Source organism: Aedes aegypti, chromosome 3 (assembly GCF_002204515.2).
Source record: "Aedes aegypti strain LVP_AGWG chromosome 3, AaegL5.0 Primary Assembly, whole genome shotgun sequence".
Lineage (NCBI taxonomy): Eukaryota > Metazoa > Arthropoda > Insecta > Diptera > Culicidae > Aedes > Aedes aegypti.
In genome coordinates, this window is record NC_035109.1 from 296,950,785 (window position 1) to 296,968,918 (window position 18,134).

General features: G+C 39.9%; 1 protein-coding gene across 1 annotated transcript; it reads left to right on the forward strand.

The window, feature by feature from the left end:
* Window positions 1-11,877: 11,877 nt before the first annotated feature.
* LOC110678884 (chromosome-associated kinesin KIF4-like) lies at window positions 11,878-13,380 on the forward strand. Its single transcript, XM_021852464.1, has one exon. The coding sequence runs from the start codon at window positions 11,973-11,975 to the stop codon at window positions 13,362-13,364; it is 1,392 nt and encodes a 463-aa protein (XP_021708156.1). The 5' UTR covers window positions 11,878-11,972; the 3' UTR covers window positions 13,365-13,380.
* The last annotated feature ends 4,754 nt before the right edge of the window (window positions 13,381-18,134 follow it).

Below are 18,134 nucleotides of genomic sequence, written 5' to 3' on the forward strand. Positions count from 1 at the left end.
TTGGTAGATTGGCAATTTATTTCCGATGACAGCATGTAGGATTGTTTTAACAGTTGGTTTGGGAGGGTCTTTATAGTTATAAGAAAACGTTAACGAGTATAACTTGCAGACCCATCATCTTTTTATTGATTTCAACGTAGCGTACGATCCAGTAGAAAGAAATGAGCTGTGGCAGATAATGTCTGAACATGCCCAAGTAACCACGAAGCTATATATGAATACTTTATGTTTGCTCTATAGTATGCTATCAGATTTTGTTTTAAAGTGGCATAACCTTTAAGAGCTTTATAAAGCATAATTAAAGTGGAAAAGGGCCCCACAACAACCAAATTAATGCAATACTTGGTAAAGCAGTTTTAATGCACAAGCCCTACTAAAGCATTTATGTTTGTATATTTAGGGTTCATGATGTATATTAGCTTAAAATAATGCATGTTTAGGGCTTGCGTTAAAAATAAACAAAACAATAAATCCATTGGCTACCTTCCAATGGTTTTCTTTACCATCTGAATGATTTTATTTTAGTGGAATCAGGATTCGAACCCACAACAAGGATGATGGTGTGCTGGATGCCTGGCGCGTTGGTGTCCTGTGCTAAAGCTGCTGATGTAATGAGGTAGGATAAAAGTTCCTTATAAACGAAGCCACTGTGTGTGTTAACATTACTATTCGCCCAGTTATTACGAATAGAAAGAATTCTCTTCGGCGATTGATTTCCTTTCCTCACCAAATGAAACATCAATAGAAATAATTTGATCACCATTCTTTCTCGTAGAGGAAATAACAGAACGTAACCCACAAAACAAAGCCCTGGCGCATTAAACAGATTTCGGGGGGAGAGAAATTGATCGACATTTCCTCTCACTCCTTATGAATAAAAGAGTCTCATAGATAAAATACAACAATTTTGAATGAATACATATATCCTTAGATCATGAAATGGGGGTTCGAGATGAAAGAAAGTCATTTCATTATTCTTCCATATCCTACAAAACGCAATGAGCGAGTGCGAAAGTGCTCGATCGTCTTACTTATTTATTACAGATTCAAGTGCGTTTAATGAGGTTATGTAATCTTGTATGACAGCATAACTGTATATTCACTCTAAACGCTTAGCATAATGCTATATTAAAATAATACTACAAAGCATTTATAATGTTAATCAAATGCATCATTGCTTGACAGTTATTGAGTTGTGTTTGATCCTTCGACCTTGACGCTTGCTCCTGTGGGGGCGGGTGATGAGGGCAGGATCAAACATGTCGCGCGTCGGTCGGGTGAAGTGAAAAGTGGCGTGATCCGTTAGTTGTGTTTAATCCTTCGACCTTGACGCTTGCTCCTGCGGGGGCGGGCGATGAGGGCAGGATCAAACATGTCGCGCGTCGGTCGGGTGAAGTGAAAAGTGGCGTGATCCGTTAGTTGTGTTTAATCCTTCGACCTTGACGCTTGCTCCTGCGGGGGCGGGCGATGAGGGCAGGATCAAACATGTCGCTCGTCGGTCGAGTGAAGTGAAAAGTGGCGTGATCCGTTAGTTGTGTTTGATCCTTCGACCTTGACGCTTGCTCCTGTGGGGGCGGGTGATGGGGGCAGGATCAAACATGTCGCGCGTCGGTCGGGTGAAGTGAAAAGTGGCGTGATCCGTTAGTTGTGTTTGATCCTTCGATCTTGACGCTTGCTCCTGCGGGGGCGGGCGATGAGGGCAGGATCAAACATGTCGCGCGTCGGTCGGGTGAAGTGAAAAGTGGCGTGATCCGTTAGTCGTGTTTGATCCTTCGACCTTGACGCTTGCTCCTGCGGGGGCGGGCGATGAGGGCAGGATCAAACATGTCGCGCGTCGGTCGGGTGAAGTGAAAAGTGGCGTGATCCGTTAGTTGTGTTTGATCTATTGATCGCATCGCTTGCTCTTGCGAGGGCGAGCGATGAACACTTGTCCGGCGTACAATGCGATTATCGAATTATTTCGTGAATTCGGTTAGGCGTAATTATATCATGGATCGCATCACCTACCATTGGTGACTCCCAGATCTATACCTTACCCACTAACCCAATATCCTTTCCATGACAACCGTGGAGATGCAGAGGTGATCTCGGTCTCTAGTAACAACGGTAGTCACACTAACATTCCTTCCCTTCCCCGATGACCGTAAGGACGTGGCCGGCGCCGTTATTGACTTTTAAAATTTGAGCTCTCGATTTGTGCACATTGAAGAATGGTAAGCTAATCCCAAGCCCCATTCATTAATTCCCTGTGCAACTTCGATTGTTCTGGTCAATCACGGAGTAGCAACTACGAATTGTACGGTCATCTATGCTTATGCTTATGCTTATGCATCATTGCTTGACAGTTATTGAATAAATGCATGATAACATTATTAATGCAAAAAATATTGACTTTCGACCAAATTAATGCAATGGTATAATGCTTGTGGTTACTTGGGATGGTTTTCCTGCAAAACTAATACGTTGAATGGTTAAAAATCAAGTGTTCGGATAGCAGACAAAAGAACTTCGTGTGATTCATTTGTTCATGACTAACTCTTGTGTGAGTAGATGATGTCTTGGTATACTTGTGCGGAAAAGTTTTCCTGTGTATGTGATTTGTTACGCTAAATCAAGCTCTTAACAAAAACAAAGCAAAACTGGTTTTATTTGCACTGTTTACGGCACGATTGAAAAATACAAGCGAATGTTTAAATTGATTCAAAACTCGGCATTATGTTCTTCTTCTTTCTGGCATTACGTCCCCACTGGGACAGAGCCTGCTCCTCAGCTTAGTGTTCTTATGAGCACTTCCACAGTTATCAACTGAGAGCTTACTGTGCCAATGACCATTTTTGCATGTGTATATCGTGTGGCAGGTACGAAGATACTCTATGCCCTGGGAAGTCGAGAAAATTTCCAACCCGAAAAGATCCTCGACCGGTGGGATTCGAACCCACGACCCTCAGCTTGATCTTGCTGAATAGCTGCGCGTTTACCGCTACGGCTATCTGGGCCCCACATGTCCCACATGGGCTATCGGCATTATGTAATAGTTTCCAATTCAGCAAATAGAGAACGATTTCGGAATTTTGCCTCATTTTTACGCATCTAGGAAACCCAACAGGACAACGAAGAACGAGTTGGAAAAAGCGCTCCGCCAACCTTTCTTATAAGCTTAAATATGTGCGTGAGAATAATTAATAACGAAGCGAAGCAACTGATTTGGACACCAGCTGCGGTATTCAGTCTAAAGGTCATTCAACGTTTCGAGATGATTTGGCTAGTGTCAAAAACGATTCTACGCTGTTGACATGACCCTGTGATGGCAAAGATGATATTGACAAAAAGTCATACTAACAGTGGAAAGAGCAGTTTGAGACTTCAATGAATCTAGTGGGTATATCGGACAAGTTGATGAAGATCAATGCTTTCAAACTCAAGGCTGGCCGTAAGCTGTTAGATGTGCTGAAAAGTACCGCATCTTACTTAGGGTCCAAGTAAAAATGGTGCAAAAGTCAAATTTGAAAAAGCAGTTTTCTCTTCTTAACCTTTCAGTCGTCGCGTGGTTGGCTACCGTCAGAACCACCACGCTGCTGTTGTGAACGAAAAGCGAGGTTTTTTCACAAATGTTGTACAACATACAACAGCGCGACGACTGAAGTGCGAAATAGACAAATCGACGAAAATAAAAACACACAGCTCTTTTATTTGCCAAATAAAAAGGCTGTGTTTTTAGTTTCATCAATTTGTTGTTTATAAAGGAGAAAACTGCTTTTTAAGTTCTGACTTTTGTGCCATTTTCTCTTGCGCCTTTTAACGACACCTGATGCAATATCAAAGTCTAATTCTAACGCTACTCGTCGACTGGATGACTATTGCGGCTCCCGGGATTATGTCTTGCTGCAGCGGCAAAAGCTGCGATCCACTACGCATAAGGTTGGAGAGAGCGACGTGTGCTACGTGAAACGTGTGATGGCAGAGGCTAAATTGTGCAAATATGATGAACTAGCCGAAAACGTTGCAGATGTCCTTCAGTTACACCAGGTCCGTCCCACTCGGGCTCAGATTGGGTATCACTTCTAGTACTGCATTTTGTCCCTCGGTAGTGTCTTTGGTTACACGCGATCAACATCAAGGTACGAGAGGCAGGACGAAAAACACTGAGGAAAGCCGGTTCTTTAGTGGATTTAATAGACAAGATACGTGCAAAAGAGATCGAGCAGCTCAACGAAGCGATTTTTGCCAAAAAATAATAACTTTTCGGAGCAAGCAACTATAGCAACAATTTCTCATGAAACCTTTCGAGGCAGCGCACCTCAGTTTAGTGGACAACATCATTTCGAGTCCAAATTTGATATGAAGGATGTTGATGAGAGAGACAGAGCAAATTTCAGAAGAAGAGGCAATGACAACAACCAACGTACGCAGTGTTGTCGATGCACCAGCTATTATCATTCCGCGTCAACATGCCATGCTATAGAGAAGGATTGCCGAAAATGCCACACCAAAGGACACATCGAACGGGCTTGTACCCAAACGTCGAACGAAACCATTTCCATTGAAACAACGAGCATCCGAAGATGATATTTCTGCTTCCAAGCCAAAGCGAGTTGCTACGGTGCAAAAGGAAGATGACGATACAAACGACATGACCTAAGACTCTGTAAGTGATCTATCTTCAACGTAATCAGCGGATCTGATATTTGTTGTCCTCACAACGAGTTTATCACCTTATGACTGACTACTCTGTTCTGGCTGTTGAAATAAACTAAATTGATGACTGAATTTGAAATAAATATTTTCTCTGATTATTGAATTCAAAACGTATTTGGGATTTGATTTTATTTATATATCCCAATTGTTGTGGGGATAATACAAGCAACTCGTAAAACATGAACCCTATCTTACAAAATACTTGTTCTCACATTTTTCCAGCGTGTTGATTTGTTTTACAACAGTTTGTTTCTTCAGAGTGCTCGCACTAATTATGGACACAACGAACCGTTTATTACCATGTGTCGAATCTTCAACCGTTGTTCGTCTGAATTCGATTTCCATCTCTCTCGTTACACCCTCCGTAAAAAATATAGCCAAATACTTGCAGCCTCAGTTAGTCGAAGTAGTTAATCATTATCAGATAGCTTAGAATATAACTAGTTGTATTTTAGATGTAATTATAGATGTAAGCCAAAATTGTATCATTTGGAAACCATATAAATTCTGTTGATACGAAAAGAAGAGAAGGTTTTGCGCCCATTTGAGAAAGGCGGTAATGTTGATCTACTCAAATGGGCTTTTCCCTACTCCAAATAAAGAAAGAATAAAGAAAGAAAACAGAAAGGCTCCTTGTCACGATGAAAAAAAGATAATGATAATCATTGGGTACGTTGCCAAGATTACAATAGCTTTCCTGATACATTCTGGTGTGGAGGTCAACACCATAAACGTCGAAATTTTCAATAAGTTGATTAGTGATGAAGATTGTAGGCGATCGATATTTCAAATCAAGCAAGGCTCCGATAAACCTCTTAAAGCATATTCAACCCCGGGTAACATTGATATTTTTGCGACTTTCGTAGCAGAACTGGTCGCGATAAGGTTAATTGCTTATTCTCAATGGACAGTAACCACAGTTTACTAAAACTTCTATGAACTTTTTAGGTACAGCGTACTCCAGATAGGATTGAGTGTACCAATATCGGGACATTCTGCTGAGATTTCTGAAAAATTGTTACCGGGTGAGATGCTTGCATTGACTTCATCTGGTGAATTTTTAAAGTCACGCTGTCATATGACAAGACTAAGCCACCATCAAGGATCAATTTACGGATATTCCAGCCGCATTCAAGCAAGAAACAGAACGAAGACTTCGTGAGCTCCTGGTGTCCGGAATAACCGAAGAGGTTTCGGAAAATATGGATAAGTCGGTCTGCTCATCTTTACTAGTTGTTCCGAAAGGGAAGAACGATATTAGGCTCGTGGTTGATCTTCGCGGCCCAAACAAATCCATAATCCGTACTCCATTCCGAATTCCGTCCTCACCCGAATGAGGAGATCATTGGCGAGCTTGGTGGAGCGCAATGGTTCTCGACGATTGATTTGAAAAGCGCATTCTTTCACGTCGAAATTCATGAGGATTCACGTCACCTTACATTTTTTTTTGCTGGTAATCAAATGTACCGCTTTAAAAAACTCCCTTTTGGGCTATGTAATGTTCCGATATTTTCCAGGAAATCGTTTAAACACTAGTACTGTCAGATTGCAAAAGTGTGATCATTTACTTGAACGATTTTCTGGTACACGGAAAAACAAGAGAAGAGAACGATGAAAGCCAGCAGCATGTACTCGACAGGCTACGCGAGCACAATGTTCGTTTGAATAATAAAAAATGACGATCACGTTCGTTGGTTATTTATTTTCAAACGATGGTCTTAATGTGGATGATGCAAAATTGAAAGCCGTGCAAGACTTTAGAACTCCTCGATCTCAGCAGGAAGGGAAGAGTTTTTTAGGTCTGGTTAACTTTTCCGAGCGCTTCATTCTACATAGTGCTGATAAAACCATTCATTTGCGTAACTTGGCTAAATCGGATACGTTTTATTGGAGGATCGAAGAAGATAACGAGTTTATGTTTCTTAAGGAGAAAACGCTGCCGTCTATTACCAAGTTAGGGTACTTTATTCAAGAAGACGACACCGAGTTATACTTCGATGCATCGCCAGTGGGTCTTGGGGCCGTATTGGTCCAATACAACAGCACAGCAGTCCCCCACATCACTTCTTGTGAGTACCCTCAAACGCAAAAAGAAGCGCTGTCAATGGTTTGGGCGATTGAGAGATTTTCGGTTTATCTTATCGGGAGATCTTCTGTCGTAAGGACTGACTCAGAAGCCAATGAATTGATTTTTTGTAATAAGCTCAGAAGCGGTAAAAGATCAGTATCTCGCGCGGATACGTGGGCTCTCAGGTTGCAGTGCTATGATTTTTCTGAGAAGCGAATTCCTGGACATTTCAACATAGCTGACGCGTTTTCTCGTTTGATAGCAGAAACACTGATAGATTGCCCGTTTGATGAAGAGTTTGATAAGCACATTCTAAACAACCTGGACAGTGGATTTATGGATATTTCTTGAAAAGATATTCAGTTGGCAGCGGATACAAATCCGGACCTATCCGGAAAGCTATCCGCCGGGCAATCGAGTTTGGAACAGAGTTGCTTAATATCAATCATATCAGCTGATGGCTGATGATATCTAAAACTATCAATATAACTTGCGAGCTTTCAATATCACTTTGATTTGACAACCAACAGCAGTTATGCGACGTCGCACTCAGGATCATAATTACTGCAGAATGAGTGATCACGTGGTCATTATCCATTAGAGTGGTTCAAAAAATCGTTTTTGCTCCACACCGCTCCTTCGATTCTAGATCAAATTCTGGGCGTCCTCCCAAAATTTGAGCTCATTCGGACGAAAACTGAGACTGCACAAGCCCTTCAAATTTTATATGGGAATTACTATGGGAAAAGCAAGTAATTCATTAAATCGGTCATAGTGTTTGCCCATGTGCTCTTGGGGATAAGAGCAACGTTGATACTGTGAGATACATTCATTAGCTACAACTTTGCCGAAGACCGTTTTCAAATCGGACGCCTTAGTAATTAGTTATTGAATTATATCCAGTCACAAATTCTTCAGCAGTGCTCATTTAACTTCTTAACAGGCAACATTGCTGCACCTGGCGCGAAAGATAGCACGCACAAATCATGGCTACTATGTTTTACTGCATATATCCAGTGATGCCTGCAGAACAGTCCAATAATTATAGCCAAAGTTTTACAACTCATTCAAAAATCAATAACTAATTACTGGGGCGTCCAATTTAAAAACGGTCTTCGTCAAAGTTGTAGCTGATGAATGTATCTCACAGTATCAACGTAGCTCTAATCCCCAAGAGCACATGGGCAAACCCTATGACCGATTTAATGAATTGCTTGCTTTTCCCATAGTAATTCCCATATAAAATTTGAAGGGCTTGTGCAGTCTCAGTTTTCGTCCGAATGAGCTCAAATTTTGGGAGGACGCCCAGAATTTGATCTAGAGTCGAATGAGCGGTGTGGAGCAAAAACGATTTGCTATTAATATTTTTCAGTGACAAACACATAGTTTCAATCTATCTGCAACACTGTCAAAAATATCGTAAAGATAAATTGCCATTTTATCTGCTTAATTTAAAGTCAAACTTAACCCATCAGTAATATCCATATTCTTTCGCCATCAATGTACTGGTGATGGAGTAGACAGCATGATGTTGATGTGATATGGAATAATCCGATTTGTATCGCAGTCGACCTGTACAAATCAGCAAATTTTAAGCATGGACCAATGCACGAGTTCATTAATTTGACGTTTGAGCGGTGCCGAATTCACTCGTTGCCATGATCACGTAAATAACACGGCACCGCTCAAACGTCAAATAGTGAACTCGTGCATTGGTCCATTGATAGTGACAACGAGCAACTCTGGTTTGGAATGTGGCCTGCAAACTTAAAGCAGCCCATCATCTTCAAGGAGGAAAAAATCATTCTACCTGATCAGGGCCCATCAGGGTCATATTGGTTGTGGGGCTATGAAACGAGTTATGCGTGATCATTTCTGGTGGCAGGGTATGTCGACCGACGTTGAAAAGCATGTCAGGAGCTGCGATACGTATCTGATGATATCCAGAAGGAATCCTCCGATTCCACTGTCTAGCTGTCAGCTGCCCGATGGTCCTTGGCAAATATTTTTTTCTAACAAGCCCCGGTTGCGGCTCTGGAAAATTGCTAGTTGCCTTAGATACATATTCAAGGTACCTGTTTGCCATTGAAATGTGGTATACTGATGCAAAAAACACTAATCAAGCGTTGTGTAAGATTTTTTGTACCTGGGGAGTGCCATTAGCCTTGCAAACTGACATCGGTCCTCCGTTTCAAGGCCAAGATTTCGTTGGGTATTGGGATGAAAAAAGGGTCAAATTTCACAAATCAGTTTCATTGAATCCACAATACAACGGCGCTGTTGAACGCCAAAATCAAGACCTGAGCAAGATTGGAAGAACTGGAGAATTTCTCTTCAAGAGTGCGTTCACATGCATAACGAGACCAAGTTTGATCCTCATTTCTTCAAAGAAAGATATACGGTTCAAGTAAGGCAGGGACTGAAGATGGTCATAGTGAGTGATATAAGAGTACAACAATCTCGAAATATTGGTGATGTTAAACTTGCTTCGAAGTTTGGAAACAAATTGGGAACTTGTGATGATGAAATACTGAGCGTTGATCAAGAAGAAGTAAGTAGCCATGATTCGAATATCTTGGAAGATTGTGTAGGAAACGACACAAATCAATCCGTGATGAAGTTTAAAAGGGTTGTTAGAAAGCCATTATACGGATTACGTAACCAGCTTAGGTCCCGCAACTTCCAAACGAAAACAATATTCGCCCTGTATAAAACATTGACACTTCCGGTGCCTCTCTAGGGGCACGAAGCGTAGACGTTGAAAGAGGCAGACCGGAAAGCCTGCGGTGTTTCAAGCATAAAGTGCTGCGGGCAATACTTTGAGGGACACTAGAACATTGTGTGTGGCGCAGACAAATGAATCACGAGTTGTATCAAGTGTATAAAGATACGAATGTCATTAAGCGTGTAAAATGCGGGAGACTTCAGTGGCCTGGTCACTTACGGCGAATGTCGTAAGAAAGAATTGCAAACATAATATTCAGCAGGCAACTAGGTAGGGCATGAATGGGGCTCTGCACTGTTTTGATTTTGCATTTCATTTTGACGTTTACTGGCCTTGTTGTTTACAAATTTTATGTAAGAGTAAAAGAGAGAGGAAGATTTGTTACAATTTGAAATTATGCCGACAAAATGGAATAAAAATTTCCTTGAGTGCAACCGAATAAATTCACGGTAAAAAATAGGCACCATGCTATCAATAGTTCTGCACTTGGATTTGCACTACTGTTGAATCTTCACAAAATCAAGGTAACAGCACTTGAATTCAACGTTGCATGTTTTGATTTGAAATAAAAAAAAAAGTTAAAATAAACATTTCCGCATGACCCAGATTTGAACCACCAACCTTCGGAGTGCAAGTCCAGTATCTTACCTCGACACTAACTCGCATCTGTTGAAACGGATTGAATTGATCTCAATCACTTTCTACAACGAGCTGTCAATGATTGCTCTCATACAAAAAACATGATGTTCAAAATCAACGACTTTTCACTTCAGAGTCTAGTTCTAGAGACAGTAGAGCAAATCCAAAGTAGAAACTCTTCAAATCATGGTGATTTGTGTTTTGAATTGAGTCAAGTGATCAATCTATTCAATCGAACGTGCTGATTATTTACCGTGTTGCAGCTACCATGACCTTAACGCCGTTAAATTGTCTAACACACACAAAGACATTCCTCAATATCGCACATACAGTGTCGCACCGATACGAAGTCCAGAATCCTGCACTCGAACACAATGAGCTATTGTAGATCGAGCAATAATCGAGTGTGGATAGCCAAGTGAAAGCCCCGAAAACCAAAAAAGTGCATGCCTTTAATACTGTGCGGTGAAATAGTGCTTGATTAATGCAAAGTTGATGCTCTAAAAACCCTACAATCAAACAAGTACCAGGCTTGAAAACGCACAAGTGTTCACAGCCCACGCTAATTGAATCCCATTGGCGGGCTCTAACCAGGATCGGTTGATTGTATCAAAGGCGTGCCGCTTGCATGATTCACTGGACCCAAGCTAACCAACACGACAGTTCATCTTCGCAACACGTGGAACGGGATAGTGAACGAATTTTCTTTTTTTTATTAGTATCTTTCCAAACATTACTTTCATTTCTTATAACTAGGTGTTCTGTGTTATCAGATGTTAGTAAAACAAATTTAAGATTTCATTAACATTTTGTTAACAACATATTACATTTCATATGCCGTAGCAGTTCAGATTTTATACAGGTGAGTTGATTTCACCTGCTTATAAGAGAAAAAAAAACGTTTTGAATATACTTAACCTAACTTAACCTAAATATATAACGCATTAATCGTGGCAATAGAAGATTGTAACGATTTTTGCCTGAAATTATTGATTATTTTATTTGACATTTGTTCCAATGTTTCAACATTGGATATTCTATGTAACTCATTGGTACTATACCAGGGAGGAAGCCTCAGAATGATTTTCAAAATTTTATTTTGAATTCTCTGCAGAGCTTTCTTCCTGGTATTACAACAGCTAGTCCATATTGGTACATCATACAACATGGCTGGCCTGAAAATTTGTTTGAATATCAAAAGCTTGTTCTTAAGACATAGTGTTTTGATTTTCTATTAATAAGGGGATAGAGACATTTTACATATTTATTACATTTGGCTTGAATGCCCTCAATGTGATTTTTGAAAGTTAAATTCTTATCTAGCATAGGATACTAGGATGAGTCATTATATCAAAACCATGATCAAAACCAACAGCTTAACTAGTGAAGTTATGATGTTTTCTTATTATTGAGTCTGTTGGCTTATAGTTTAAAAGCCACAACTAGCTAGCGGGCTACAAAAGTTTGAGTTGAGAGGTGTGAGGCCACTCGATAGATAGCTTTCCACTTTCGTTGGCTCCACTTCATCCTTGTGAGCATTCCCAGAAATTTATAGCGTTTTTCGATTACCCAAGACTAATTCCCACCCCTAAAAGGAATTTTGTCACAGATTTTTGTGCAATGACCCATACGCTGGCTGTAAGCAGTGGAAGAGGACATGGCGACCCTACACGTTGGAATGGTTTCTGACCTACTACGATTGATATCTGTACCAATGTTGTTCAAGTCTCGAATCCAAATAACTGTCAAATTTACACTTGCGCCCTAATGTTTTATTTTGGTAGAATTCTGGAACAAATTAGGAAAAATCCCCATTAAATTCCAAATAATATATCACCCAACTCAATGAGTGCCCATAGCATAGCATCGGTTCCGGAAACGGTCCAGGTTGCAGTCCGAATAAGACCCCTGTTACCATCGGAGATTCGAATGGGCTGCCAAACGGTCACCGAGCAGATTGATCCAGAAGAGCCGCGAATATGTGTCCGAAGCAATGAGCAGTTCACGTTCAATCACGTGTTCGATCCGTCCAGCAGCCAGTTGGAAGTCTACGAGAAAAGTGTTAAGACGATTGTGGAGAAGCTTCTGGAGGGATTCAACGTTACTATTCTGGCCTATGGGCAGACGGGATCCGGGAAGACCTATACGATGGGAACGTCGTTCGAGGGCAAGTATGACGTTAATCAAGGAATCATTCCAAGGACGATGATGGATCTTTTCGATCGGATTGAAGGTTGTGAAGAGTTTCAGAGTGCGGTGACGTGTTCCTTCGTTGAACTGTATCAAGAGAATGTGTACGATTTACTGTCGTACAGGAATAGGTTCGAGAAAATGGTCGGGATTAGAGAAGATGCATCGGGTGTGTTTATCCCGGGATTGACGGAAGTTCCGGTGAATAATGCCGAGGAAGCACTGCGTTGGATGATTCAAGGTGCTAGTGCAAGAGCCGTGGCATCAACGTCAATGAATAAGGAATCCAATCGAAGTCACACAATGTTCACATTGACTGTGAGGAAGATAAAACACCATCAAATCGTGACAATGTCCAAACTGCATCTGGTAGACTTGGCCGGATCAGAGCGATCCAAGAAGACACGGGCCGTGGGCGATCGTTTTCGCGAAAGTATCCAGATCAACAAAGGACTTCTAGCTCTAGGGAACGTAATAGCTGCATTGGGGTCGAACCAGAACACCAAAGGGTACATTTCGTACAGGGATTCCAAGTTGACCAGGTTGCTGCAGAACTCACTGGGCGGTAACTCCATCACGCTGATGATTGCTTGCGTGTCGCCAGCTGACTACAACGTGGACGAAACTCTGAGTACCCTTCGATACGCGGATCGAGCTCTCAGGATTCGTAACAAGCCCACCATCAACGGAGGTGAAATAAGCATTCGAGAGGAAATCGAACGTCTTAAGCAGGAGAACCAGGATCTTCGGAAAGCTTTGGATCAAGCCCAGTCCACACCGACCGTAGTGTCCAAAAACGATCGCTCCTGGCGAAAGCTTCAAGAGCAAATTCGAACCACCAACGCCAAACTACAGAGCGTTGTGAAAAAATCAAATCAGCTGGAATTCCGAGCTTCTCTCGCCGAAAATGCACTGGACAGGATAAGCAATCTGCTTACGACGAGCGATAACGATAAGTTTAAACAGAGAACCGATGAGATCTTGGGTCGATTTCGGAAGGAAAGTCAGTCATGGAACGTTTCGGAACAAAAATCGAATAAAGTTTAAATGTTGGTGAAAAAAACGTCCTCAATTTATTAATCAGGATCTTCTAATCAAAACCAACTGAGCCACTTTTTTTTTTTTGCTTTTATCGCTCTAAACATTACGTTACATCAATGCCTATTTTTTACAGATGGTACTGACTTGCAATTTAGGGCAGTGTAACGATATTTAAAAAAACGGATCTCGAGGGCAAATGACACTGGGAAGGGGTTAAATGGCGATTTCTATTTTCTTCAAGAACTCAATTTTCTATATGCATGCTGATAGATAAAAATGTAGATGTCATTAACGATTTGCGATAAACTGCCGTACGTTTTTAAACTCTAGTTCTCTGAAAATATTTTTTTCTAAATTACGCAAACATTTTACAAAGGTTTAATGATAATATTTTGCATTTAGGAATAAAAATTTACGATATTTACCTGATTTTTTCTACGAAATCATATGTGGTTATATTTTGGACACCTCAGGCATCCTTTTCATGACGATTTAGAAGAACCAAAAAAATCAATTTGAATAAATATGTTCATAAATGTTTGAATGAATTCAGTTTTTTTCCGGAAACAAAAAAAAACTCGTAGAACTATGAAAAAAACTCTTAATAGGACCTCTGAACATCTTTCGGGACGAAAAATTACAATTTGGTTCTTAAGGGGTGTTGAGATTAATTTATTTTCAAATTTGTCGTTTTCAAGAAGTTTAGGGGATTCATTTGAAAACAGTTTTAGAAGACAGGTTGTGATTCTTCTTAATTTATTTTCTCAAAACCGTATGAAAGTTACTTACGTCGGTTTGGAAAAGTAATCTAGAAATAACAATCCCGCTTTCACGACATTTCTCGAGAACTTATTCAAACAAACTCAAGTCAGAAAAGTTAACAAACTTACTTTATCAATCCTAAGTGTTTGGCAGACGAAATTCTACACGTTCCGCTCTAAACCAACTCGATTTTCACTTTTAGAACGTTTAATTTCAGGATTTACAAAACGGCTCAGTAAGATTTTCAACTTTCGTAACCTAACCATTGCTTTCGCCGCTCCGTTGTATGGAGAGGCAAAGTGACTTAACCACGAATCAAAACAAAACACTACTTGAGTCGATTTTACACCGGTACAAAAACGTCGTAAATAACTGAATGAAACGGCTTATCATTTTGTCGGTTTAGGGACAAAATGTCGAAAGACAAAACGTCGAATCCAAAAACGTCGAATGCCAAAACGTCGAAAGGGACAAAACGTCAAAATGGACAAAACGTCGAAGAGACAAAACGTCGAAAGCATTCATTTTTCTAGTAAAGGTATTTGGATAAATGGTGTTGCTAAGGAAAAAATGGTTGCGATGTGAGCGGTGTTGGAAACAGCAAAATTCGCAATTTTCATCACAGTAAGCATAGAACAAATTTTCAGAAAAATGTCACTCTTACATCCATTTTCAGTAAAGAAGCACCTTATGAAGCTAATTAGAATTGAAGCCTAAGATACGCAGAACTGATCAAACCAGGGCAGGTAATCGTCACCGTCAAATGGAAAAAGTCGTCGACGAAACTAAAAAAAGAATCGTCATCGTCACTCAACCAGCGTTGGATGACGATTTGCTGCAGTTGTCCGCCACAAAGGCTCGGCGTCATGACGAACAAAGAAGCCTCCTTCGTTATGGTCGATTCTTCGTTCGGGAGCTCTGAGTGGACTAACAATATTAACCGTGGCGTCAATAGATTATGAGCCTTCTTTGAAAAAAAAAACAAAAACAAAAAAAAAACAAAACGTGTCCGGATTTGAATAAACGATCTCTGGATTGTCAACGTTATGCGCTTACCAACAGAGCTATTGTTGAAGCTTGAGAAGTGCGGGTTAAATCGCCAACACAAGCAATTCTGGGATGGCATTCGCCGTTTTGTGCATAGCAAGCGAATATACAATAAACGCCTCCTTCGTTTGAGAAAGGGGAGCGAACGAAATGAAGACAAAGGGGTTCGTTGACGATTTTGGATTGACGTTCGTAGTGCATTCTTTCGTCGATGACGAGACGACGACCTGCCCGAGTTATTATACTGGATGACGATGTCTTTTTTTATTTCGTCATCGCACTGTGACGAATCTGACGATTGCCTGCCCTGGATCAAACTAGTCAATCTTTATGTTGGGGAATATTGGTTCTTGGCTTATACATTCAGCGATGCATTCCGCAGATCCCTAAGTTGTTGTGAGTCGGGTTACTTTTCTTTCCCAATAAATCCAATCCCTTTTAAATTCTTCTTTTACAAACTCCTTATCCAGTCCTAATACTATAACTTCTGTCAATCCTAGTTCTTTCCTTCCATTAATAATGTTCATCAGTCACATCCAATTAAACCACATTATTTTGGTGAAAAATCGCGCGCGAATCTTGCCTTCTTTTTTGCATGCATATAGATTGATCACTGAATGATCTATTAGTGTTGTACAAACTGATCGATTTCGTCTCTCTTCGTTTTCCGAGAATGTGTTTTTGTGCGATTGTTATAATAGTGCTTGTAGTTTATGCTATATGCTTAACAAACACTAACAGTTTATAGTTTATATGTATAGAGTGGCGTAATATTTCTGAACATGATCATTTCAACTACTTAATTTCTTTTGTATGTATAACTAATTTTATGTGATGTGAACTAATTACTGACAAATAAGACATGATTTTTGACAATTAGTGAATTCTTTATTCTTTAACAACTTACTCATTCTTTCCTTGAATAAGTACACTTAAATCGAATGATTGATTTACTTTCAAAAACATATATTCAAAATCACATATATAGAAATCAGGATCTCAAATATGTACTATAAAATGGAGTACTTAAGGCCCAAGTAAAAATGGTGCAAAAGTCAAAACTGAAAAAGCAGTTTTCTCTTTTTAAATAGATAAGTCGAAGAAAATAAAAACACACAGCTCTTATATTTGCCAAATAAAAAGGCTGTGTGTTTTTATTTTCATCAATTTGTTGTTTTGAAAGGAGAAAACTGCTTTTTCAGCTTTGACTTTGGGCCATTTTTTCTTGCACCTTAACATCGATTTATTTTTTGTGTAGGTAATTTATGTAGTTTGATCATTTATACGATAGAAAAAAAGTACTGAATAGTAAAAACGATACCTTTGTTGAGTAAATGATAACCGTCTTAAGTAGGATATCATTTAATTCTAACTAAAGGTAATTGATAGTTTCAGTTCAAAACATATGTTTGACTAAAACAAGCAACATGTTTCAGCAATTCTCAATTTGAGTTTCACTATCCCTTCCAAGACCAACTAAAAATTGCGGTATCAAGGTTTGGAAATTAGAAAAATATATATTTTACTGTCTGAACTTTTCAAAATATTGTTTAGTATTTGCATTCCACGTTAAATTTTTATCAATTTTCTTCATATTTCTTCGATTAAAATTGAAAAATAGAAGTTTTACCACATATTCACATTTTTTTTCTTTTCGACATTTTGTCCCTTCGACGTTTTATCCTTTCGACGTTTTGGCATTCGACATTTTGGTATTCGTTAATTTGTCTTTCGACGTTTTGTCCCTTCGACGATTTGTCCTTTCGATGTTTTGGCCTTCGAAGTTTTGGCATTCGACATTTTGTCTTTCGACGTTTTGTCACCCAACCAACTCAGGTAAGTCTGATGTGAAAATGTTGTACAATATTGGTCCAAAAATGCTGCCTCGAGGAACACCAGCTTTTACAGGAAGTCTTCCAGACTTTGAGTTCTGATAATTAACCTGAAGTGTGTGAATTGACAGATAACATTGGATTATTCTAACAATGTATGCTGGATGATTAAAGTTTTTTTTAATTTTACAATCAAGCCTTTATTCCAAACACTGTCGAATGCTTTTTCTATGCATAGAAGAGCAAGACCGGGTACAGGTTGTTGGGCCAAATGTCGTTAGGTCGAAATAACATTTGATTAAATGATAGCAACTGCACCACATGCTCCATTCAAGCGATCATTAGGATATACGAAAAGTTTGGATCTCTTCTAAGTCTAGATCCAGGTTTCGAATAAGTTTCAGTAATAACCGCTTTATGTATGCTATTGGCAGTTAGACATACAAAGTTTTATTGATTATATTCGAAAAACGAGCATTCAAATTTGAAGTGTCCAAAGCCCCTCTCAATTCGCTATTAACGCTTTTATTCGATGTGGTTTTGCATTGCACTCCAAAAATTAAACACATAATAATCGTTTTGGTATCATTCACCACTGGACCAATAAATCCAGAATGCCTGCCAACCATTATTCACTGCTAACGTGGTGGAAAATTCAAAACCGCTGCAGAACAATGGCGCTGTCGAGTTGGCTCACCATTTCAGCCAATCATTCAATAGAAGTGATAATGATCACAATGATTACCGAAATCAATCATTCCGGAGAGAGGCATCCGCATACCGTTTCCCCCCTTTGAGTCGTCGTCCCTGGAGCAATTACGCAACCCGATCCTGATAATACCGCACGTAATTACACTCAATTGCAAAATCATAACCTACTCGTTTCTACCCGGGTTTACCAATTGTACTCCGTTGTTGGTTTATGGGGTCTGGTCTGGTTTGCTCTTGTGAGCAATTATTTTCCTCCGGTATGACTGAATTGTTGGTCATTGATCAGATCCGACCAGTCATTCACAAAAGGAGTCACGCTAATTAATGTCCATCATGTTCGTCGATGGCAATGGTTAACTCAATACGTTGTTCTGTGGAAAAAAGGACTATAAGAATAGGGATGGTACACAAATTATGTCGCGAC